At 41.7% G+C, this 19179-nt stretch overlaps 1 protein-coding gene across 3 annotated transcripts in view; it reads right to left on the bottom strand.

The window, feature by feature from the left end:
• LOC107218216 (glycogen synthase kinase-3 beta) overlaps positions 1-15694 on the bottom strand; it is a 31200-nt gene extending 15506 nt beyond the window's left edge. For 2 of the 3 annotated variants that reach the window (XM_015656020.2, XM_015656021.2), the window contains exon 1: positions 14270-15694. In XM_015656020.2, the coding sequence (XP_015511506.1) occupies positions 14270-14354 (85 nt within the window). In that variant the 5' untranslated portion in view covers positions 14355-15694. Of the gene's footprint in view, positions 1-9328; positions 9395-9451; positions 9546-14269 lie in introns of those variants that run through there. The other variant, XM_046743331.1, reaches the window with a different exon arrangement.
• Positions 15695-19179: the final 3485 nt, after the last annotated feature.

Below are 19179 nucleotides of genomic sequence, written 5' to 3'. Positions count from 1 at the left end.
ACACATACTATGTATATTCGCGTACGTACGTAGAATCGTTCGCAGAATCGCACATACACACAATCGCACTTGGCAATAACAACGATTGCGGTACGATCCGGGGGTGAGACAAAGAAACAAAGATCGACGCAAAGTCCGCGCAGGAAATTTGCAGAAAACGCGAATGACCGCATTACGTACGTGTATACGAATGCGTGTGTGTGTCTATAATTGCACGCCTGTTGTACCCGACAACTCGCTTCTCGGATCCCGCAAGGCGGGAATCAGAATCGCGTATTGTGTGATAGATTTTTTCCAATTCTTTGAAAAAAAAATTTACAACATGCACGTACACACGTCACGACTATATCTAACATGCCAAATTTACAGTACGCAGGCATATTATCCGCTGCTAACGACCGCGCGTGGAAAAAACTTGAAAGGCGCGTCTCTCGCCAAAAAGTTTTTACTTGCTAACCGTGAGAAAAATCGCACACTATTATATATATTTACGAACAAAAAATGAATTATTGAAACCCACCTGATTCTTATCTTATTACATTATACCCCCAGTATATCCAATCAATTTCCAATGCTTGCATCAGTTTTTCCCTATATATATATATATATAATTCATACATACATACATATTCTAATATATATGTATATGTAATGAGAAAACGACGCGTGGATAGATGCAGGCAGGATTCGGCGGATATGCTCGAGGGCGTAACCGCGAGTTTCAGACACGAGATTATACACAAGGCACGCATAATGAATAGGAATTGAGACGCGAGTAAAATGCTTGATGAACATAATATCTTGCAAGTTATGAAGAGGCAGCATCTACAGAGCGCACCGTGCAGCGTAATTGATCGGGAAGATGACGACGTTGTCGCTGTTATGGTCTAGCGAGTGGTGCTCGGAGAATTCCATTATCGTCATTAGACTCTGGAGGTTTTAATTGGTCAGCGTGTTTATTTCTTCTCAACTGTACGAAGTATTAAATGGAGCTCGCTTTATTCGCGTATACAATGGAATTTGTAATTGACGCCAAAGACGCGTTTCGGACAATTTGAACAACAACTTCTACACACTGCCTGCCTGTATTAACCTGTTTGCGACCGGGATTTTTTTTCGTTGATACATGCCTACTTTGGTGAGATACTTCTATATAATGATCCCCCAATGTTCCCCGGATATGTTCGAATCATGGCAACACCACTATTGTGGCGTTGCCGGCCGTCTAGAGGTTAATAACTACACCAAAGTTACACGGCTGCATCGTATAAGGTATACTCTGCGCAACTTTACAGCAACAAAATTTCATGAGATTCAAGTTAGTAACGTTACTTCGGACCCTTAGGAATGTCTGAAATTTTGGGTGGGGTTAAAGTTTCGAAAGCGCCTAATTCCGAATTACTTGGTGGTGAAACTTGAGTAAAAGAAATCAAACTTTGACGAAACAGCAAAGTTTCGAATGGTCGGAAACGCGACGGCTCAAAGTTCTGGAACGCAAAATTCCGAAAATTCAAGTTACGATAGAGCGATGTTTCGAAAAGTAAAGTTCCGTCAGAGCAAAATTTCGATAAAGTAGATATTATTCCGAAAATTAAAATATACTCACTCAGCGGAGTTTACTCAGCGAGGGGGTGAAAAAAATCATAAAAACCAGGATTGCGAACGTAAAAATATCGAAAATACAAAACAACAAAAAGATTAAAGTGGTTAAATTTCAACAAGCCAAAAATTCACAGATCTGAAAATCTTGGATCATTCGGAATTTCGACGTTTCAGATTCTTAAATTTTCTCATTTTCGGACTTTCGGAACTTTGGCTTGTCAGAGTTATGCCCTTTCGGAACTTTGCACTTTTACAACTTTGAGGATCGGGTTTCGGACCGTTCGAAACTTCGATGATTCGTCAGAGGTTGATTTCTTTGCTTCAAATTACGCTACGAAAAAATTTAGAATTTGGCGCTTTTGGAAGTTTTCAAATTCGGAATTTCAACCCCGCCCCTGAAATTCAGCTATTAAATCCCATAACAAAGCAAAAATGTTGATATTTTGAAAAGCCAATTTGACGGAAGTCATTCTAAAATTGCACAATAACCATTTTTTACCACCCGATGTTTCGTTACGTTAACGTTACCAACTTCAGCCTTGTAAAATTCAGCCGGCAAACATTGTAGAGGGGTTCGTTAACACTAACAATAAATTGAAAATCTAGTTTAGCTCGCTGTACAATTATTGCCATGCACGCGCGCAAATCGTCGTCTGGCCTGCATCCAGGTCTCAGTGATGTGCCTGTAATGCACAGGCATTAATAGAATCTCAAAGTAAGACAAGCGATTAATTGGCTAGGCTAAATTTGTCGTGAAGAAGGAAATTTCCGTACCACCGTTATATATTTACTATAATTATAATAGCAGGGTCGACAATTAATTCCATATACGTAACATAATGACCGGATTGAAGTTGTTAACGTCATCGTAACAAAACGTTGGAAAGAAATTTACCATTTTTAACTTTCGAAAACCTTTTTAAAGAAACTTGGATTTCGAAACAAGAGTGGAATTTCAATTTATTACGGTTTTCTCAATTTCAGACAATTCCCCAAAAGTCGCGAAATGACAGACTTCTCTCAACATGAATCGCCGCAGCAGCTTAACCAACTACAGCATGTTACATAACGAGATGCTGCTTCTTCCTAGTTTCTTAACTCCCTTCGTAAAAATGTCGCGTAGGTAATTATATTTACTACACGCGGTTATTCTGTTTACGCGCAAGTTCGCCGGACGCGAGACACTTATCGCCTATGGAGAATCCGTCGCGTTTTTCTTTTTCATTCCCCCCCTTAGCAAGGAATTTAAGAGCTACTACCGCACAGACGACAACTACGCGGCAGCTTGCGGACCTTGGATAAGTCGAGTGTGCAGGAAGAGAACGGGGTCGACTAACCGCTGAGCCATTATCTAGCATCCGCTAAAACGCGTTTCGATTACACATTTTTATTTTTAATATATTCATTTTTTTCCTTTCCTTTAATCTTCCTCCGAGCCTCCTCTGTTGCTTTATACCGTGGATCAGAGAGAAAAACATTTCCATCGAATCAAAGGATATTAGATGAAAACTCCTTTGTACAGTTTCAGTCGTATTATGTCATCTCGACGCTCTTGTTATACCGTCTATTATTGTAATGCTTGACGTGACACGAAGTCGTTATAAGTAAAATGCCGTATGCACACACCTTTAACATCCGCAATAAGTAGGCACCCAGCTGTTCCCCGTACGTTACATGTACGTATATATTAGAATCTACGACGCATCGTCGGTCGGCTTGAACGGTCAGTCACGACAAACATAAGTGTACGACGTACACACGCGTATCATACTAACGCGACACGTGCGTCACACACAGTTACGCAAAGCTAAAGTTTTTAACAAGTTGCGTAATGAGAGACAAATTTGAAGCGTCTGACATACGTTTTATACCGGCGCAGCGAAAAGTTGCGGGGAATAAAATTGCACGCGTTAAAATATTACCAATGAGTTTTATTCAAAAGACTGCAGTTTATTATACTCGGATATGTGTAGTGGTTGAAAAAAAGTTTAAAAATAAATAAAAAAATATAACGAATGACACGCATCCGTCTGTAAAATTTTGGAAACTGGATCACCGAACGATCAAGTCCGTGGCGAAGATGGTTTCGACGAGAGATGAGAAGAAAAAAATGCGGTCGATCGGCGATATAATTTGCTTCGATGTTACAAAATCAGGCCTGTGGTCAAGGCTACGATGAGCTGTGGGCGCAGCGCGTATTTCAAAATCCATATACGTTGCGCGGGTGGCGAAAAACGAAAATAATTTTTTTTATTTTCACTCTAAGCTTTTTCATTTTCATTAATCTACGTTACACTTGAAGAACGAGAATAAATCTTAAAAAACTCCGTAGCAGGCAATTTTTTTTCTCTGGACTCAGGGCGGTGATTTATACGTTCGTATACAGAGAATTTTGAAGAATAACTAAGGGGTTGTAAAAAAATAAAATACTCGTGTGTATAATGGCGTGAAAGAGAGCGACGATGCTTACGTATAACAGAAAGAGAGAAAAAATTCCTTCCTATTTCGAGACCATTGTAACAAAGAGCGTGCGCGCTCCCTCCTCTTCCCCTTGCTCTTTCTCCTCCTCGCATGGCGTGGAAATATGATAATTTCGAAAAGACACGCGACTGGATCGGGGGAATTCCCTGTGACACGTGATTAAACCGGCTACGGTACGTGCGGCGCTCGCGTTAGGATGAACAACGTTTTTAACAAAAACGATTATCATCTTCTCGGGGTGAAGTACAATAATAAAATTAAAACTAACAAAGAGACGTTTTTAAAGTGTTTATGCACGTCTCGTACAACAGAGGAGACAGACGACGAGTGATTCGTACGAGTTCTAGGATCTTATAACTCGTGGCACATTCCACGTTTCAAAGAATTCTATTTCAAGTGATTTTCGCTTCAATATACTCGGCTTGCCCCGAAGTATATCAAGACTCTCGGTGTTTAACTAACTAAAACCCGACCTGGAAACGCGCCGCAACCAAGCTGGCCTTCCTGCACCCTCTAATTCGTGTACACGAGCTCAGGTTTCGGAAAGTTTATTCGTCATCGGCATTGGCGTTGGGTTCGCGAAGATGACGGAAGGAGATGACGATGACGATGATTATGATAATAATAATAATACAGAGATTATCGTCAAGTGTCTAAAACAATTAACGTCACTTGGTCAGTGTTTTTATCATTCTTAGCAACGTCTATTATTTGCCTAACTTATAGACATAAGCGGGAACATTATTATACATATTTGTGTTATCGATGACGGGAGTTGTTTATTCGTCCAGGATCGTGAATGAAAATTGTCAACACGACCTGCGGAATGAAAATATTCGCAATTGTTTGCAAACAAAGAGACGGGCAAAGTTTTGTGAGAATTAATCGATCCTATGAAAAATTGTACAACGTGCTGGGAGGAGGGTGAATTTTCGTCACATCTTTCGACTGTGTCGAATTAATTAAGGTATAAATATTATATCATACCATGTCATGTCGGGGCGGTGCTGTGGCTGGTGATATCAGAAAATGTTGAAATTAGGTATAAAGAGAGGCGCGTTTAAGGGACCGGGTACTAAACCGGCAAAGTTTAACGATTTCACTCCGACACTCTTTTTTCTCGGAGGTGTGCGCGGAGGGTGAAAAGTATTGGAGGAAGTCGCGAGGAGAAGAGTCAAAGAACAAAGAACTATATACGAAAAATTCGAACAACCCGACCGAGTAATTGCGAAGATGAACTCGATTGCGATGACGATAAATCGAGTCTGCGATATAAATTCGACGTTGGGTGAACCGATTGAATGCGCGTGGAAGTTACTCTGCGGTTATAAACAAGTGATGTAATGAACTGTAAAAATATGGCAAACGGTGTAACTGTGAGACATTGCGATAGGAAGAATTGGAAGACACGATAAACCGAAAGCAACAGCCGTAGAGTGAAACAACGTTCATTTGTAGATAATTCCTCCTCCGACTCGAGCGAGTAGAAGGATCGGTCCCCTCGTTAGGTACGTCATACCTACTTCTCGAAGAAAACGATAATTCTCCATCGAGTGAATAACGAGTAAAAAATGGCGATAGAAGCACTGCTAATAATAGAACGAAACCAGTTGTTTCCCCCGGGGCAATACGCGCGAACAAAATAACGCGTATACAGACATCCCGGCCCACGTTTGAACCCGCAAAGGGAGTAGGTGTAACGTACATATGTGTAATATCACCGTATATACCTGAGCCTCTGTAACCTCGGCCAGGATACACTTTTATGCCGCGTTTATGCCGTACGGATTGTGTTTGAGCTGTACCTCAAACCGGCGAGCAGGTGCTCGGGTGTGATGATTTTGCAATAAAAGGGGGTTGAACATTAACGGCGGAGGGAAGATTAAGATGCACGCTGGTAAATGGGAGAAACGGGGAGAGAGGGAGAGAGGGAGAGAGAATTCGTACGACAGGCTTCGCCTGCAAGCCTTGCGCGTGTATTACGCAAATACGTCACATTCCTATCGCGTCAAGTTTAAATCTCTCCTCACGTTTTACCCCCTCACGCCAGTCACGAGTTACTCGTTTCTCATTCTTCGTTACTCGTTTTTCGGCCTTTGATTTTCCTCGTCTTTATTTCTTTCGCATTCGTTGACGCGACGCCCTTTTCTGCATCTCGATCCTAATTGTTATTAAACGGGCAGCAAAAAGAAAAGATTGTTGGCGCAGGGAATCTGTGTCTTCTTTTGTCAAATAAAAATTGTACTTGTACTTCCGGTTTCACGATTCAAGAAATTCGGTCGTCATATCCAATCTGATTACTATTTTTATAATGGTATTTGCTTATTGCGTATTGATAAATCGATCGAGTGTCAATAAAGAATGTGAAAAATCGTAGGAAATAATTAGACATAGGATAAACCACACACGTTGCTGCGCGAAAAAAGTAACGCCCGTGCACAAGAGTACTCGTTGTTACTTTCAAGTTTGTACGTCTGCTGCTGTGTAGGATTCAAATTGCTTTGTTTTATTTATGAATCGTCTTCGACGTCTAGAGAATCTCCTTTTGGCCTAGGTTATACATGTGCGTATAGGTATAACGTATGAATGATTGTGAGTGAAGAACTCAGTGCCGCATAGCAATCCATGATGCATTTCTCTATCTCTTCACAATATCCGAGTGTCATTTTTTTTATTCTTCCTCTCGTTCCCTCCTGTAATTTTGTCCTTACAATTTCTTCCATCATTCATTCTCACAACCGTGATACGATGGTGATGATTTTAGATAGTATTATTGTGTAAGTTTTACACCTCTAATATGCACGGTGAAAATTTAATATGCGAAAAAAATTGACTCGCTGACTGCACGAATAAACGTTGAAATCGAGGCGGTATTTACATACACATTCCGTCTTTCACTCCCGTCTCTGCTTCCTTCTCCTAAACTTCTTTGCCTCTTTCAAATCTTATCACGTCCCTTTGAATTCTTTCTTTCGTTCTTTTCATTCATCGGACGATAGGCATAAAGCCTGGGCGTCGATATTAATTTAGAAGGTAAGAACCGGACGACAAAAAACTCGACGATATATCCGATGAAACACATACGCGTATCTACCTCCGTTATATTACTTTATACGCATGTAGGCATTACAAGTGTTATAATATCACAAGGTACAGCTGTAATAACGAAAAACTGCGTAGGTGAAAAGATGACGGTCGGGAAAAATAGATTTGCCTATTTTTAATACGGTCTGCGTTATTTTCAGGACGACAAATTTGAACGTCGACGATAGTTAGGTAGTTATATACCTATGTCTGCGTAAAAGCAGGTAATCCGAGGTGTGACGTCATCCGTGACAAATTTTCAGTTTTCGCGCCAAAAACCACTCCAGCGAATTGGCAAAGGAATTCCCTCGTCGTACCTCATAGACGTATACTTGTTCTAATTCCGAGATTCGTATCACGATTTTGCATCATTTAGCGCCATTTGATAACTATTATAATAATTATTAATGAGAGCGTTGTTGGATAGCTGGGTCCGAAGATATAATGTAATAATTCGTGCGGATATATAGGATGTGGAAAAAATCTATTATGGTTTACGGATAAAATGACGAAAAATTTTATACATCGTATATACTTGGCAAAAATTTTAATTACCAATTAATGCACGTTGTGTATTATATAAATTATACCTGGGGGCGAAGATAATACCTAAGCATTTTATTGTCAGACCAGTCTTGCATGCAGCAATGTTTCATAACCCTTCGATATTTCTAAACAGACAAATGTAGAATAAATAAAATAATAATTAGAAGAAAAAAAAAAAAAAAAAAGAGAGAAATAAAATGTTGGTGTGCATATATTCTGTAAGTACGTAGGTAAGCAGTTTCTTGTTAAAAGAAATGTAAACGAAACGATATCTTCTTTATGCTTGTGAGAAAATAAGTCCTGTAGTTACGAGGCTCTGAAAATATAAGGGGGTGTTTTATCTACACCGCTGTACCTCCTACAACGACAACATTTCCTTCCGTCCTTCCTGCCTTCCCTTTTCTTTCTTATTAACCGAAGCTATAGCATTATTTACGGTAAATTTGATTGACTGCAAATCGAAGCGGCGTCTCGTACGTACATACTTTATATACATATATAGCCCTTATGTGTTTACAGAAACTATGTATGTGTACCTATGCATACGTGGTATACCTACACGATTAAATCGATAGCATGCTCGCAGTTTACATTGAGAAAATGATTGTGTCGTTAAAATCAAATTGGAGTATAATAATAAAAGAACATTAAATTTTCTATAGCGGAGGAATAAAATGAAATATCTAATAATATCTAGATATAGTAGGTTACATGTCATAAAACGAACGTTATTCATTCGTGTCCGAGTGAAAATGTTACGACGCTTTTATGATATCGCAACGAATAACAGAGCATGAAGAAGGAGCGTCAAAGAAGAAGATACCGATTAAAAAATTACCAAGCAAGGTAACGATACCTGCAGCACTTTTGTTTCTTATATTATAATGTGACCGTTCGTAAAAATAAAATTCCTGCAGTCTGTATAATTAATATTGCGGTGACACGTCGTATCGGAGCTGGATATTGTATACGAGTATGAGAGTTTGTTAAATATATTTCCATCGGACCAATGAAAATGGTATATCGACCCGGTGAGGACGTACTACCATCGCTAAAAACGTTCGACGTACCGCCAACTTTCGCCAAAGGGTTTCGCGATGATGTGTCGATACATAATTTCACACGTGAGGATTCTCGTACTTTTTTGTTTTCAGTATGCGTACACAGATAGACACGTACAGGCCGATGACGTGTACAGTAGCGTGTGAAGATACACAAAAAAAATTTTATATTTCAATCTACCAACTGATACGCGTCACGCGTTATAGAATTTTTTAAACGCGGTTGTACCTTCTCGTCGTGTAGCGAAAATCTTTGCCTGAATAAACGAAGAATTTCAGAGGCACAAAAAAACAAAAAAACAAAAAAAAAAAAAAAAAATTGATAAAAAGTTACGTTACACGTGTATACTGTCATTTTTACTTTCTCCGTATTTAGCAGGGTACAAGAATTTCCTTTCGTTAAAATTGGGAGTACGAGTAGAATAAAAGTTAAAAGAAAAAAAAAAAAAGAGGAGAAGGGGAATAAATAAAGAAATAAAGAGACATGCAGGGTTTTAAAGTAAAAAGGAAAGAGGGGAAAAATCAGAGAAAGAATAAATTTTCTATTTTCTAACCAGTGTTTACGATAACAAGAGACATGTGTTCAACATCTGTGTGTGTCGCAATCTCGGGGTGCAATCCTAAAAATAGAGGCATAGTATCACAGGACCCGTTATATGCATGCAGTAAATACATACCTACATACACAGGCGAACTACCTAACTGACGAACGAACGGAGACGGAGCGGAAAGCGCGAGACGCGGGTATCCATCCATCCATCCATCCGCGGATGTACCACCTAAATATACACACGCCTGCATATGCGCCGATGTAGGGTGGGAACGACAAAGAGGAAATCTGTTTTATCGACTGCGGTAGTGTCAAGTTGACGCGGGGGGCGCCACCTGTCGCGTATCTGTTAAACCCTGGATCTGTCATCCCGCGTATCTCCGTTCAATTGTTGTCTCCTCACCTCCACCTCCTCTTCTACCGCCCTTCTGCTCCGTCCGCCACGAGCTTCGTGTCAATGTCGATGCTGCGCGGAGGGAGCCGCGCGAAATTTTTAGCTCACAGTCGATATGGATTAACACCGAGTATATGAATATATACTATGATTGTTGGAAAATTTTTATTCTTTGTTTTCTTTTCTTTTTCTTTTTTTTCGAAAATGTCCGAATGAGAACGACGAGTAGCAATGAAAATGAAAGAAAAAAAAATAAATAAAAAAAAAAAAAGAATGACGAATCGACAGGCGCCTTCGTAATCGACGATATTTGTTCAATTTTCTCACGCTTCGCGAGATATCGCGTACAAGTTATACATATTTTACAAACTACACTCTATTTTCATCGGTTGGATAATACGCGGCGCAGTATACGCGGTAGTATATAAGCTCTCCCCCTCCCCCCCCTTGCTCGCCCCCTTCTCTCCCTCCATTCCCTTCCTCAACCAGCGCCGTAGCAACTAGAAGTTAGAAATGGCGGCGGCCATCGGTGCATTCGTAATGGCCAATGGCCGCCTGTCGTTGCTCCAGCTGATTTTCATGAATTCGTTAGGAGTGTTCGGGGAGGAGGAAACCAACATATGCGATATTATAAATTTGTTTTACGAAATCGGGAGGTGGAAGAGATTCGTAATAAAAATTGTTAATTATATTCGGTACAATTGTGCCGTGAATCGATGAAGCGAGAAGAAATTGAACGGCATGGGTACCTTAGAGCCTCGAGTGCATGTCTGTGCATCTTCTGCTACAGCTGGCAGCGTCTGCAGCGCAGAAAGTCACGTGAGAGCATGTGTCAAACGTCCTTCTTTTCTCGTGCCGTCTGACGTGCGGGAGATAGACAGACTGACGCAGATAGTTTGCAATAGTTCAATTGTATAAATAATACATTGAGAGGGAAAGGAATTTAACTTGCTCTAATTAAACATAAAAAGCCTTGACCATGTTCTACATTTTAACATCGTAATTATACCGCGCCGCGCTTACTCCGCAATATTTATCGTACGATGATGTTTGCTGGATTTTTAAGTTACTAAACCGAACCCCGTTAATACTGCTCGGTAAGCACGCTGTTAATACGCGTTGCAGAATTTCATCGATTAGGCGGGTACGATACGTGCGTTGGTAATTTTTGTCGGAGATGAAATAAATCTACATACGTACGTTATAAGCTCGTGACGTGGTAACAATACTTGACGCGACGATTGTTGTCATAGATTACAACCAAGTTTAATATAATCAAGGAATTACGATCAGTAAAACCTCCAACCGTGCAGCTTCGCTGCTCTCGCTTCGTCGTACCTGCGGAACGATGTTTTTGCAAGAGTTAATAAGCCGATTGCATATCTTTGGATCAATGCCGTTCTTTCTATGGGGAAAAAAGATGTACGAGCATAATGTAAAATTTTCTATACTGACATTTCTCGCAACTTGTAAGCACGCCGCACAGATGCTGCACTGTGCAGGCGTATCTGGTAGCTGAAACAGCACGATCAGCCGAAGACGGAGTTTCGATCTTCGAAGTGAACTAACGAATCACGGTATGCATTCTGCATTCTGCAGCAGCGACTGCCGAGCAGTGTGCATTATTTTACTGGAATCGGTAACAGTGCTTGGCGTCTACAGTCTCCGACCGACTATGAAGGTGATTCCTCGTTTCTATGTCGGCATATTGAAAGCGATCGTAAGGGTTTCATTTGGAAGCATAATAAGATGGATAAGAAAAAAAAAAGAGACTTGGAAATTATACGCTGCAGACTCCTCGGTGTTACAACTTGAAAAGATGAAACGAAGAGAACTCCGCGTCAGTCACTTGTACTCCGGATGCGTAGTAACCTTTTTTTAACCCTTCTCTTCTCCACGGTCTTTCCCTCCCCCCTTCCTCCTATTTCTAATCTCCATCTCTGCGTGTTGATACTTTTATTTTATCTCTCGTCAATAGTCTGTACCAATTTAAATCGACGTCTAACCAGGGAGTAGGCAAATGTAGCACATTTATCGTTACAACGATAAAGCGTCACCCTCAAGAATTCCCTCATTCTTGGTAGGTATAGTGAAAATATTTGTCGACTCCAAGAATCGACCGAAAAAGTTAACGACAATAATTCGAGATTTGAAAAAACGAATCGAACAAAACGTAAAATACGTTTAAGAACAAGCCTCGCTGCTGCACTCTCTTGTTAGAGTGACAAAGAAATTGACAAAAAAAAGTACTTCGTTTCTTACTTCATTTTTTTCATCTATTTATAGCGCAGGAGCATTGACGCCGAGAGATCGCGCGGTTCCCTCGGGTCAACGTGATGCGAAATATGCATTTCCAGCATGATCTCGTCGTTCGGTAATAAGATCTGCAGGGGGAATCTTGACGATCATAATTATCACGAACGTGTGAAAAGGTTTGGTAAAGGGAATCCAAAGTGGAGACACTGACCACTCCACCAGATATGCCACCCATGCTGTGCTATGAGCGTACATGGTATTATGTTAATATTCGTTTCCGCGGAGTTTCACAAATTGTGTTATGATTTCTCTCAAATTGTATCTCACCGGAAGTAATTGATCTGTCAAAACTAACGCATCGCGTCTGCGATCAATGATTATTTCGTTTATTCTTAATACCAATTTCAGGAATATACCCTTAGAGATTGTTCGTATTTTGGTAATCTTCTATTATTCAGGCGATTGACTCGAATCGTGTGGGTTAGATTGGTTGGCCCCAAGGAGAAACGGTTATACAGATACATATATCGTGTGCATACGTTAGAAGTTGTAACTTTATGAGAATTATACTGCCTCTCTGACACTGGCATTCACAAAATTTGACACCCACGCTAGAATACGGGCGCCAAGATGAAATGAAAGTGTAGGAAAGAATGATTCAACGACTCAACGGATTATGAATATGAGAGATACAAGTTTCGCCTCCGTTCGAAAATCGAGCGATTCGAAAAACGTTTGGTGAACGTCGATATAGGGAAAGAGAAAAAAAAACCGCTCATACGTCGCTACTAAACGAAAAGAACCGAAATTTTCTTCCAAGTGCTGTTTTACATATACATGCAACGAGTATAGAAATAAATAAAATTTTTAAAAAACAGACATTCTTCATCGCTGTACGTGTCGCAAAGTTGATTTTATTTTCTTTCGTTTCAACGCGTATTGCGCACATCTAACGACGGTGAAAATGGGGTTCTTTTGTTTAATGTTTGAAGTTTATCAGTAAGCAGTAGCAACAGCAAGGCGCGGATCGATGAAACAAACGTCAAAGTTGTGGGAAGTTCGATATAATAAAAGCTAAGTGAATACAACGAATTAACGCGAAATATCGTATGTAAAAGAAGGCTCTACGCCAGTATCTACGCCCATGTTTCGAATGACATACCTGAATCACGTGCTCGGCACACTTGCGAGGAAAAAGAAAAAGACCGACAAAAAAGAATTGAAAAAAAAAAAAAAATCAAATATTGCGAAGAACGTAACAAAGATAAGAAGAATAAAGCCTATAGGAATGTCGAGATCTCGCGAGTATGCGGAGAAAAATTGGTAAAAACAAATAAGGTCGCGTAATCGATCGATATACATGATACAAACACACATGCAGAGAAGAGATACAGGAAGAATGTCTCTCGTCCGAATGTCCGACTGGCCGTGACCATAACATGGGGTGAGAATTTTCGTCCTCGACGGTGAAAGAGAGATAAGGAAGAAAAGCAGCAGCACCGAGGCACATCGACCGCCCGTCGAAGAAAGCAGCAGCGATAAAGAGGACACGACGAACGTGCCTTTGAACTTTAGTGTAAATTCTTTTTCGAATCGGTAACGTACGGACAACGGATATCGCGTGTAACGTTATAGCGGGTATCGGTAACGACGAGGCTTGCGACCGTGGTTAAATTAGTGTAAATTAAGAGCTGCGGTGGTGCGCTACTGCCGCTGGTTTGCTGTCGCTGTCGTCGTTGGTTGCTTTAACACTGCAGCCTTGACGACGACGACGATCAGCAGGAGGGTATTACGAAATTTTTTTAAAGAATTTCGTCTCTCTCCCTCTCTCTCTCTCTCTCTCTACCCTCTTTCCTTCTTTTTCGTTATTTCTTTCTCCCTTTCTTTAGATTTTCGTTACGTAGGTATGCGCAGCAAAGTGCCGCCGCCTTGTTCGTCGGGATCAGAGCGAATAATGATGCGTGTATGTGGGCGTATTGACCCGGTTACGCGGGCAAACGTGTTCCTCGAGGATTTACCACAAACGTAGGGAAGGAAACAACAAAGGCACAATAGACAACGTATTCGGAGACAGTCGGAGGTGCATAGCAACAACTAAACTCGTGCAGATTGGTCGGTTGGTGGGTGCATGCGTGAGTCGGGGGTGAAATGGGGTGATGATGGCGAAGAGAGAGAACAGGGTAAGGTGAGGGTAAGGTAAGGTAAGGTAATGCGGCGATGACGATGACGGTGGTGGTGGTGGCGTGATGATGGTGATGAAGATGATGACGAAGGTTCGATGAGGTAGGTACTCACTGCTGATTTTCATGCCGCCCAGGGGGGGATTGGTCGGGGGTTTGTTACCCTCCGCGAAGGAGGTGGTCCTCGGTCTTCCGCTCATCCTCTAAATCGTCCTCCTCCCCAACTGTTCCTTCACCCTCCCAGTCGATACGCTCCTGGCTCGTGTAGTAAACCCCTCGCCGTTTGCGTCTCGTAATAAATCCCGAAATGTATTCCTCGTCGTCGCGGACATCAATGACACCCGATATCACATCGCACGATGTTTTTTGACGGTGCACGATTATACGATATACAACAGCGGCGTGACAATCGTTCGGCTCGTTTATTCACAAATATCCCCCTTTGCACTTGTCCTTGCACGGTTTGCCTGCGCTTTTCACCCGTCGTCGCCTAGAAGTGCGGTACACTCAATCAGTCGAGGTATGTATTAGTCGTACCAGTCGTTCGTTCGAGTCACGATAGCTGCGCTAGTCGCCGTTCTCGTCGCCGTCGCACTCGTCGTCGTCGTCGTCGTCGTCGTCGTAGTCGACGTCCTCGTCCTCCACCTCCTAGTTGCCGTCGTCGTCGCCGTCCTACCTTAACCAACTTCCCGTGGGGCGGACGTTTTTCGAACGGTTGATATACCTCGTACAGCCAGCGCTGTACCGCGCAGTCGATTCGTGCTGGGTTGGGTTGCCGCTGCCGCCGTCCGTGGTGGTGGTGGTGCTGCTACTACCGCACGGCTTGGTTATGCTCGATTTTCACAAACTTCCAACGACCGCACTCCGGTGTCGACTTGGCCGAAACCTTTTTTTTTTTTTTACTCGTCTCTTCCTCCTTCACTGACGGACACCGAAACTCTGTGTCGTACACCTCGGACTAATTTTTTCCCCTCCGCGGATTGCTTGGCGATTGATTCGGCACAGAGTTTTCACCCACCGATTAACCAACGCACACCGATAAATTTTTTCTTCTTTATTTCCTTCGCGCCTCTATCTACTTTTCGTTGCACCGCTCCTTTCTTTCTCTCTCGTCCCCTCTCACTCGCTCACTCACTCACTCTCTCTCACTCTCTCTCTCGCTCTTTCTCTCGCTTTCTCTTTCTCTCTCTCTCTTTCTTTCTCCGTCCCACTGTCCACGGCAACTTTTTTTCGCGCGACCTATCCGAAGAAGTGTCTCCTCTATCCCCGATATTTCTCTCTCTCCTCGGGCTTCGCGTGTTCTCTCCGACCCGTATATATAACGACGAAATTACCCACGGAACGTTCGCGCACTCGTTGTACTAACGCGAGGTTTAAACATTTCGAATATCGCTCATTATCCACCGGTACGCGACGACCATTTGCAACGGTGCGATATTTAACGGATCGAGGAAAATTCAACCTCTTTCCGACGTCGGGAACCACACCAGCCACAAATTTTTCGATGCCTCCTCCAGACATTGACCCGTTCGGGCGAGATCGGCCCACTCGAGCTGACACGGAGACTCACGAACGTGACGTCAGCCACTCCCACCTCTCCCAGGGCCGAACGGTGCCGATTGTCAGATCCTACGGTGGCGCTGCGCCTCGGAGACACTCGGAGTTGATTTCCGCCGCAGAGAACGAGGGCGGCGCCACCTGCAAGCCCTTCCACTCTCGCACTGTCATATGTCTCTATGACTCTATCGTCCGAACGTTTCGACCGTGCCGCGTTCGACCTTTAATTGATACCTGCATCGTGTACACGGGAGCATACGCGGGGAGAATGTCAAAGCTTCTCCTAGAACAAACCCTTTCGTAACGAGAAATATGACGCGTACCTACGAAACCCTTAATGCCTGTCCGCACGTACGCACCCATGTTGTATATACGTACATAGATCTGCGTATGTGTACGTGAGAACTTGTCAGGCGACGATGCGTATTCGTGGAACGCTGCCCGAGCATGCCTAGGTTTGAACTCAACGTATATAGGCATAACGAGCGTGTCCAATGTTCCTGACGTTGCCCGTGCCTAAATCCTTACCAGTGGTTACTCTGAATTACGAAACATCCTGGTCATTTTATTCTTCACCTTGAATACACATTGCTGTTACAGGCGGCTTCATTCCCCCCCCCCCCCCCGCCCCCCCCTATTTCTAAATTAAGAGATTACTGGAAAACCTACAGGAACTTGCCGAGCGGAAATCGATTTATTATAATTATTACTCGTAAAGACATTACCTTTGTTCGATGTATGATGCATTTATGTAATGTGTATCTACATGTTACGTAAAAAATACAATGCCTCTGCTCGCCGTAGGTCAAGTTCAGCTGAAGATTACAGAACTCTGAAAAATAATCATTGTATGTAGAGATGTACGTTGAGTGACAACAAATTGTTTTTCGCTACACGAACTGTACCTTTTTTTATTTTTAACAAATATGCTAGTTAATCTATGTTCTGAGAAATGGCGAATAAAGTTATGATATCGTTGTTAACGGAAGGGAAAAATGAAATGCTCACCTGATAACTAAGTTCAGATGGTAAGTAGCAGTCTATTCTACCGAGGGAGTTCATTTGATCTGTCACGCGTACGCTCCTGCCATCTGGTTGTGGATGAATGCTCAAGATGTTCATCCCCTCTACGTAACGCCGATAGACCCAAAAGGCGCGCACTTTAGTTCAAGTTGCATTTTAGATGCGACAGGCGCAACATCACTTGTGGTTTTACCGGTATGATTGTCATCGTATATTGTGGGTAAAAATCTGCGATCTTCGGTACTGTACGATAGTTAAATTAGTGCCAGTTGTGAATTTTCAACGATACTACCCGCGACGAGAAATTTTTCGGTAAGTTTATATTTCACTTTCGATGTCGGGATAAATTGTTAATTTTTACACCAATATTCTGGAATGGTGCAATTCAAAGGGATCTTAGTTCACGATCGAATAGGTACGCCTCTGAATTAAGCCTACTATCAAAATTTGAATCAGTGAAAATTCACTGATTCCCAGTTACAACTATATTACTGGAAGAAAAGCAATGCATACACACTGACGATTTAGTGACTTTCCACTGATATTTCACTGCTTTCCAGTGTATATACACTGATTTTCTCCAGTGGTACACGTATAACTGATTCACATTTCGAGAGCATGTTACATGTTTTCAATCTCATGCGTTTATTATACGCTGACAACCTTTCAGTAAATCGGTTAGTTGTTTCTGAGGTAGAGCTTTTGAAAGATCGTGAAAATAAAAATAACCGACATAAATTACGCGACGCTTTAATTAATTACGTGTTTTCTATATTGTCGATGTTACATGATCAGTAACAGCCCAGATTAAATCATACGTAGCGTGTAATAGAATCCAGAGATGAGAAAGCATCATCGCGCAGCCGACAAATCTTCGTCAACTTTATAAATGAAAACCTCGTTGTAATTTATGGAAATTCATTTCATCAGCAAAATATTTATAGTCGGAAAAAATGCACACTTCCGAATCCATTGAAAAATCAAATAGGTACACCGCAGTCGTACAATATTCACCATTGACTCTCAAAGCGTTCGTTTAATCGGTGGTAAATCAAAAACGCGGAAAAGAAATAATGATAGAAAAATTGTGTGAAAGTATGAAACTTGGAATAAAATTCAAACGTACCGAGCAAAAATAGTCAAAGAAAGAAATGAACTCCACCCTACACATCGTTACCCCTGCGATGTTCGTGGGAAGGTTCGTTAGCTTTGCATGAGCCATTGGACAATACTTAATCTTCTTTCGCGCGAATTTATATCCCCGATTATACACGCAGTTTTAGTATTCGCTACGGTAAATTCGAGGCAGCGGAAACTACAGGGGTTCGTTTTCTGATAATTCAATTTGAGAGCACTTCATGGTGCGCGATGATTCTCACGTTCCGAAATCAAATACATACCGTATACGCAAACCAATGAAAGCCCCTTGAAAATCGTGAAAAAAGCTTTTACGGCGTATGGAGTGAAACTGCAACGCTGCAAGGGTATAAAAATTCATTTCGGCTTGTCGATATTTGAAACATAAATTTGAAAACGCCGATACGAGCCTGTAATAAATAATGTACATACATCCGCCGTTTTTCAAATCTCAAACAACTGTAATGGACAAAATATATATAATGTATATATATGAACGCATGAATCCCCGTATATTGGACAAATATTTGTCCAACGGACATCGGCAAAATATTATCAAACAATATAACTCGAACGAATTTTCAAAAAGCATGCTAAATCGAAAAGGACGTGCGAAATTTTCATGAGCAAATTTAGTTTCAAGGTATTTCGTATTCCGCTTTAGAATTCGGTACGAGTCCGAATAATACGAATCAGTCCGTTCTGTAATTATCGCCGAGAGTCGACCGTCCCCTTTGGACTTAATGAAAAATATTGACGCGCGACTGGGAAAACACGGGTTTATATTTATTTCAAAGAAGTTCATAATGTTCTACTCGAGATCATACATGTCTGTCTGACGACGCAAACGCCGGCTCAACTATCCGTCAACTCTGACCTGTTATATGCTGTTAGACGACAGCTAATGCAAGTAACTTCGGCAAACTCTGCAGGGAACATTATATAAACCAAAATGCAAATTTCATTGATCAGATTCGCGGGCAATGAATCGCGGACGAGTTAACGAACTTTGTTTGCTTGTTTTATGCGGTACACGTAGTTCCACGTGTCGTATACAGTTATTATAATCGGGTATACAGATACTTGTGCGACTGAACTTGATTATTCTCTCAAATGTTTTCGCAGTTGCGTTAATTTTGCACAGAAATATTTAAAACCGCTGTGCAATTTTTCGGCGACTTTTAATTGCGGATTTGCCCGGATAATAAAATTTCCTACTCAAAATTCCCTGTTCGGTGTAATTTCCAAGCCATAGAATCCGCGAACCCGGGCCTGGAGGGCCGGCGTATTATATGCATTGCATCGCTG

This window comes from Neodiprion lecontei, chromosome 6, assembly GCF_021901455.1.
Source record: "Neodiprion lecontei isolate iyNeoLeco1 chromosome 6, iyNeoLeco1.1, whole genome shotgun sequence".
NCBI classification, from domain to species: Eukaryota; Metazoa; Arthropoda; class Insecta; order Hymenoptera; family Diprionidae; genus Neodiprion; species Neodiprion lecontei.
Note: the sequence above shows the minus strand (reverse complement) of the source record. Positions and strands in the feature narration are given on the sequence as shown.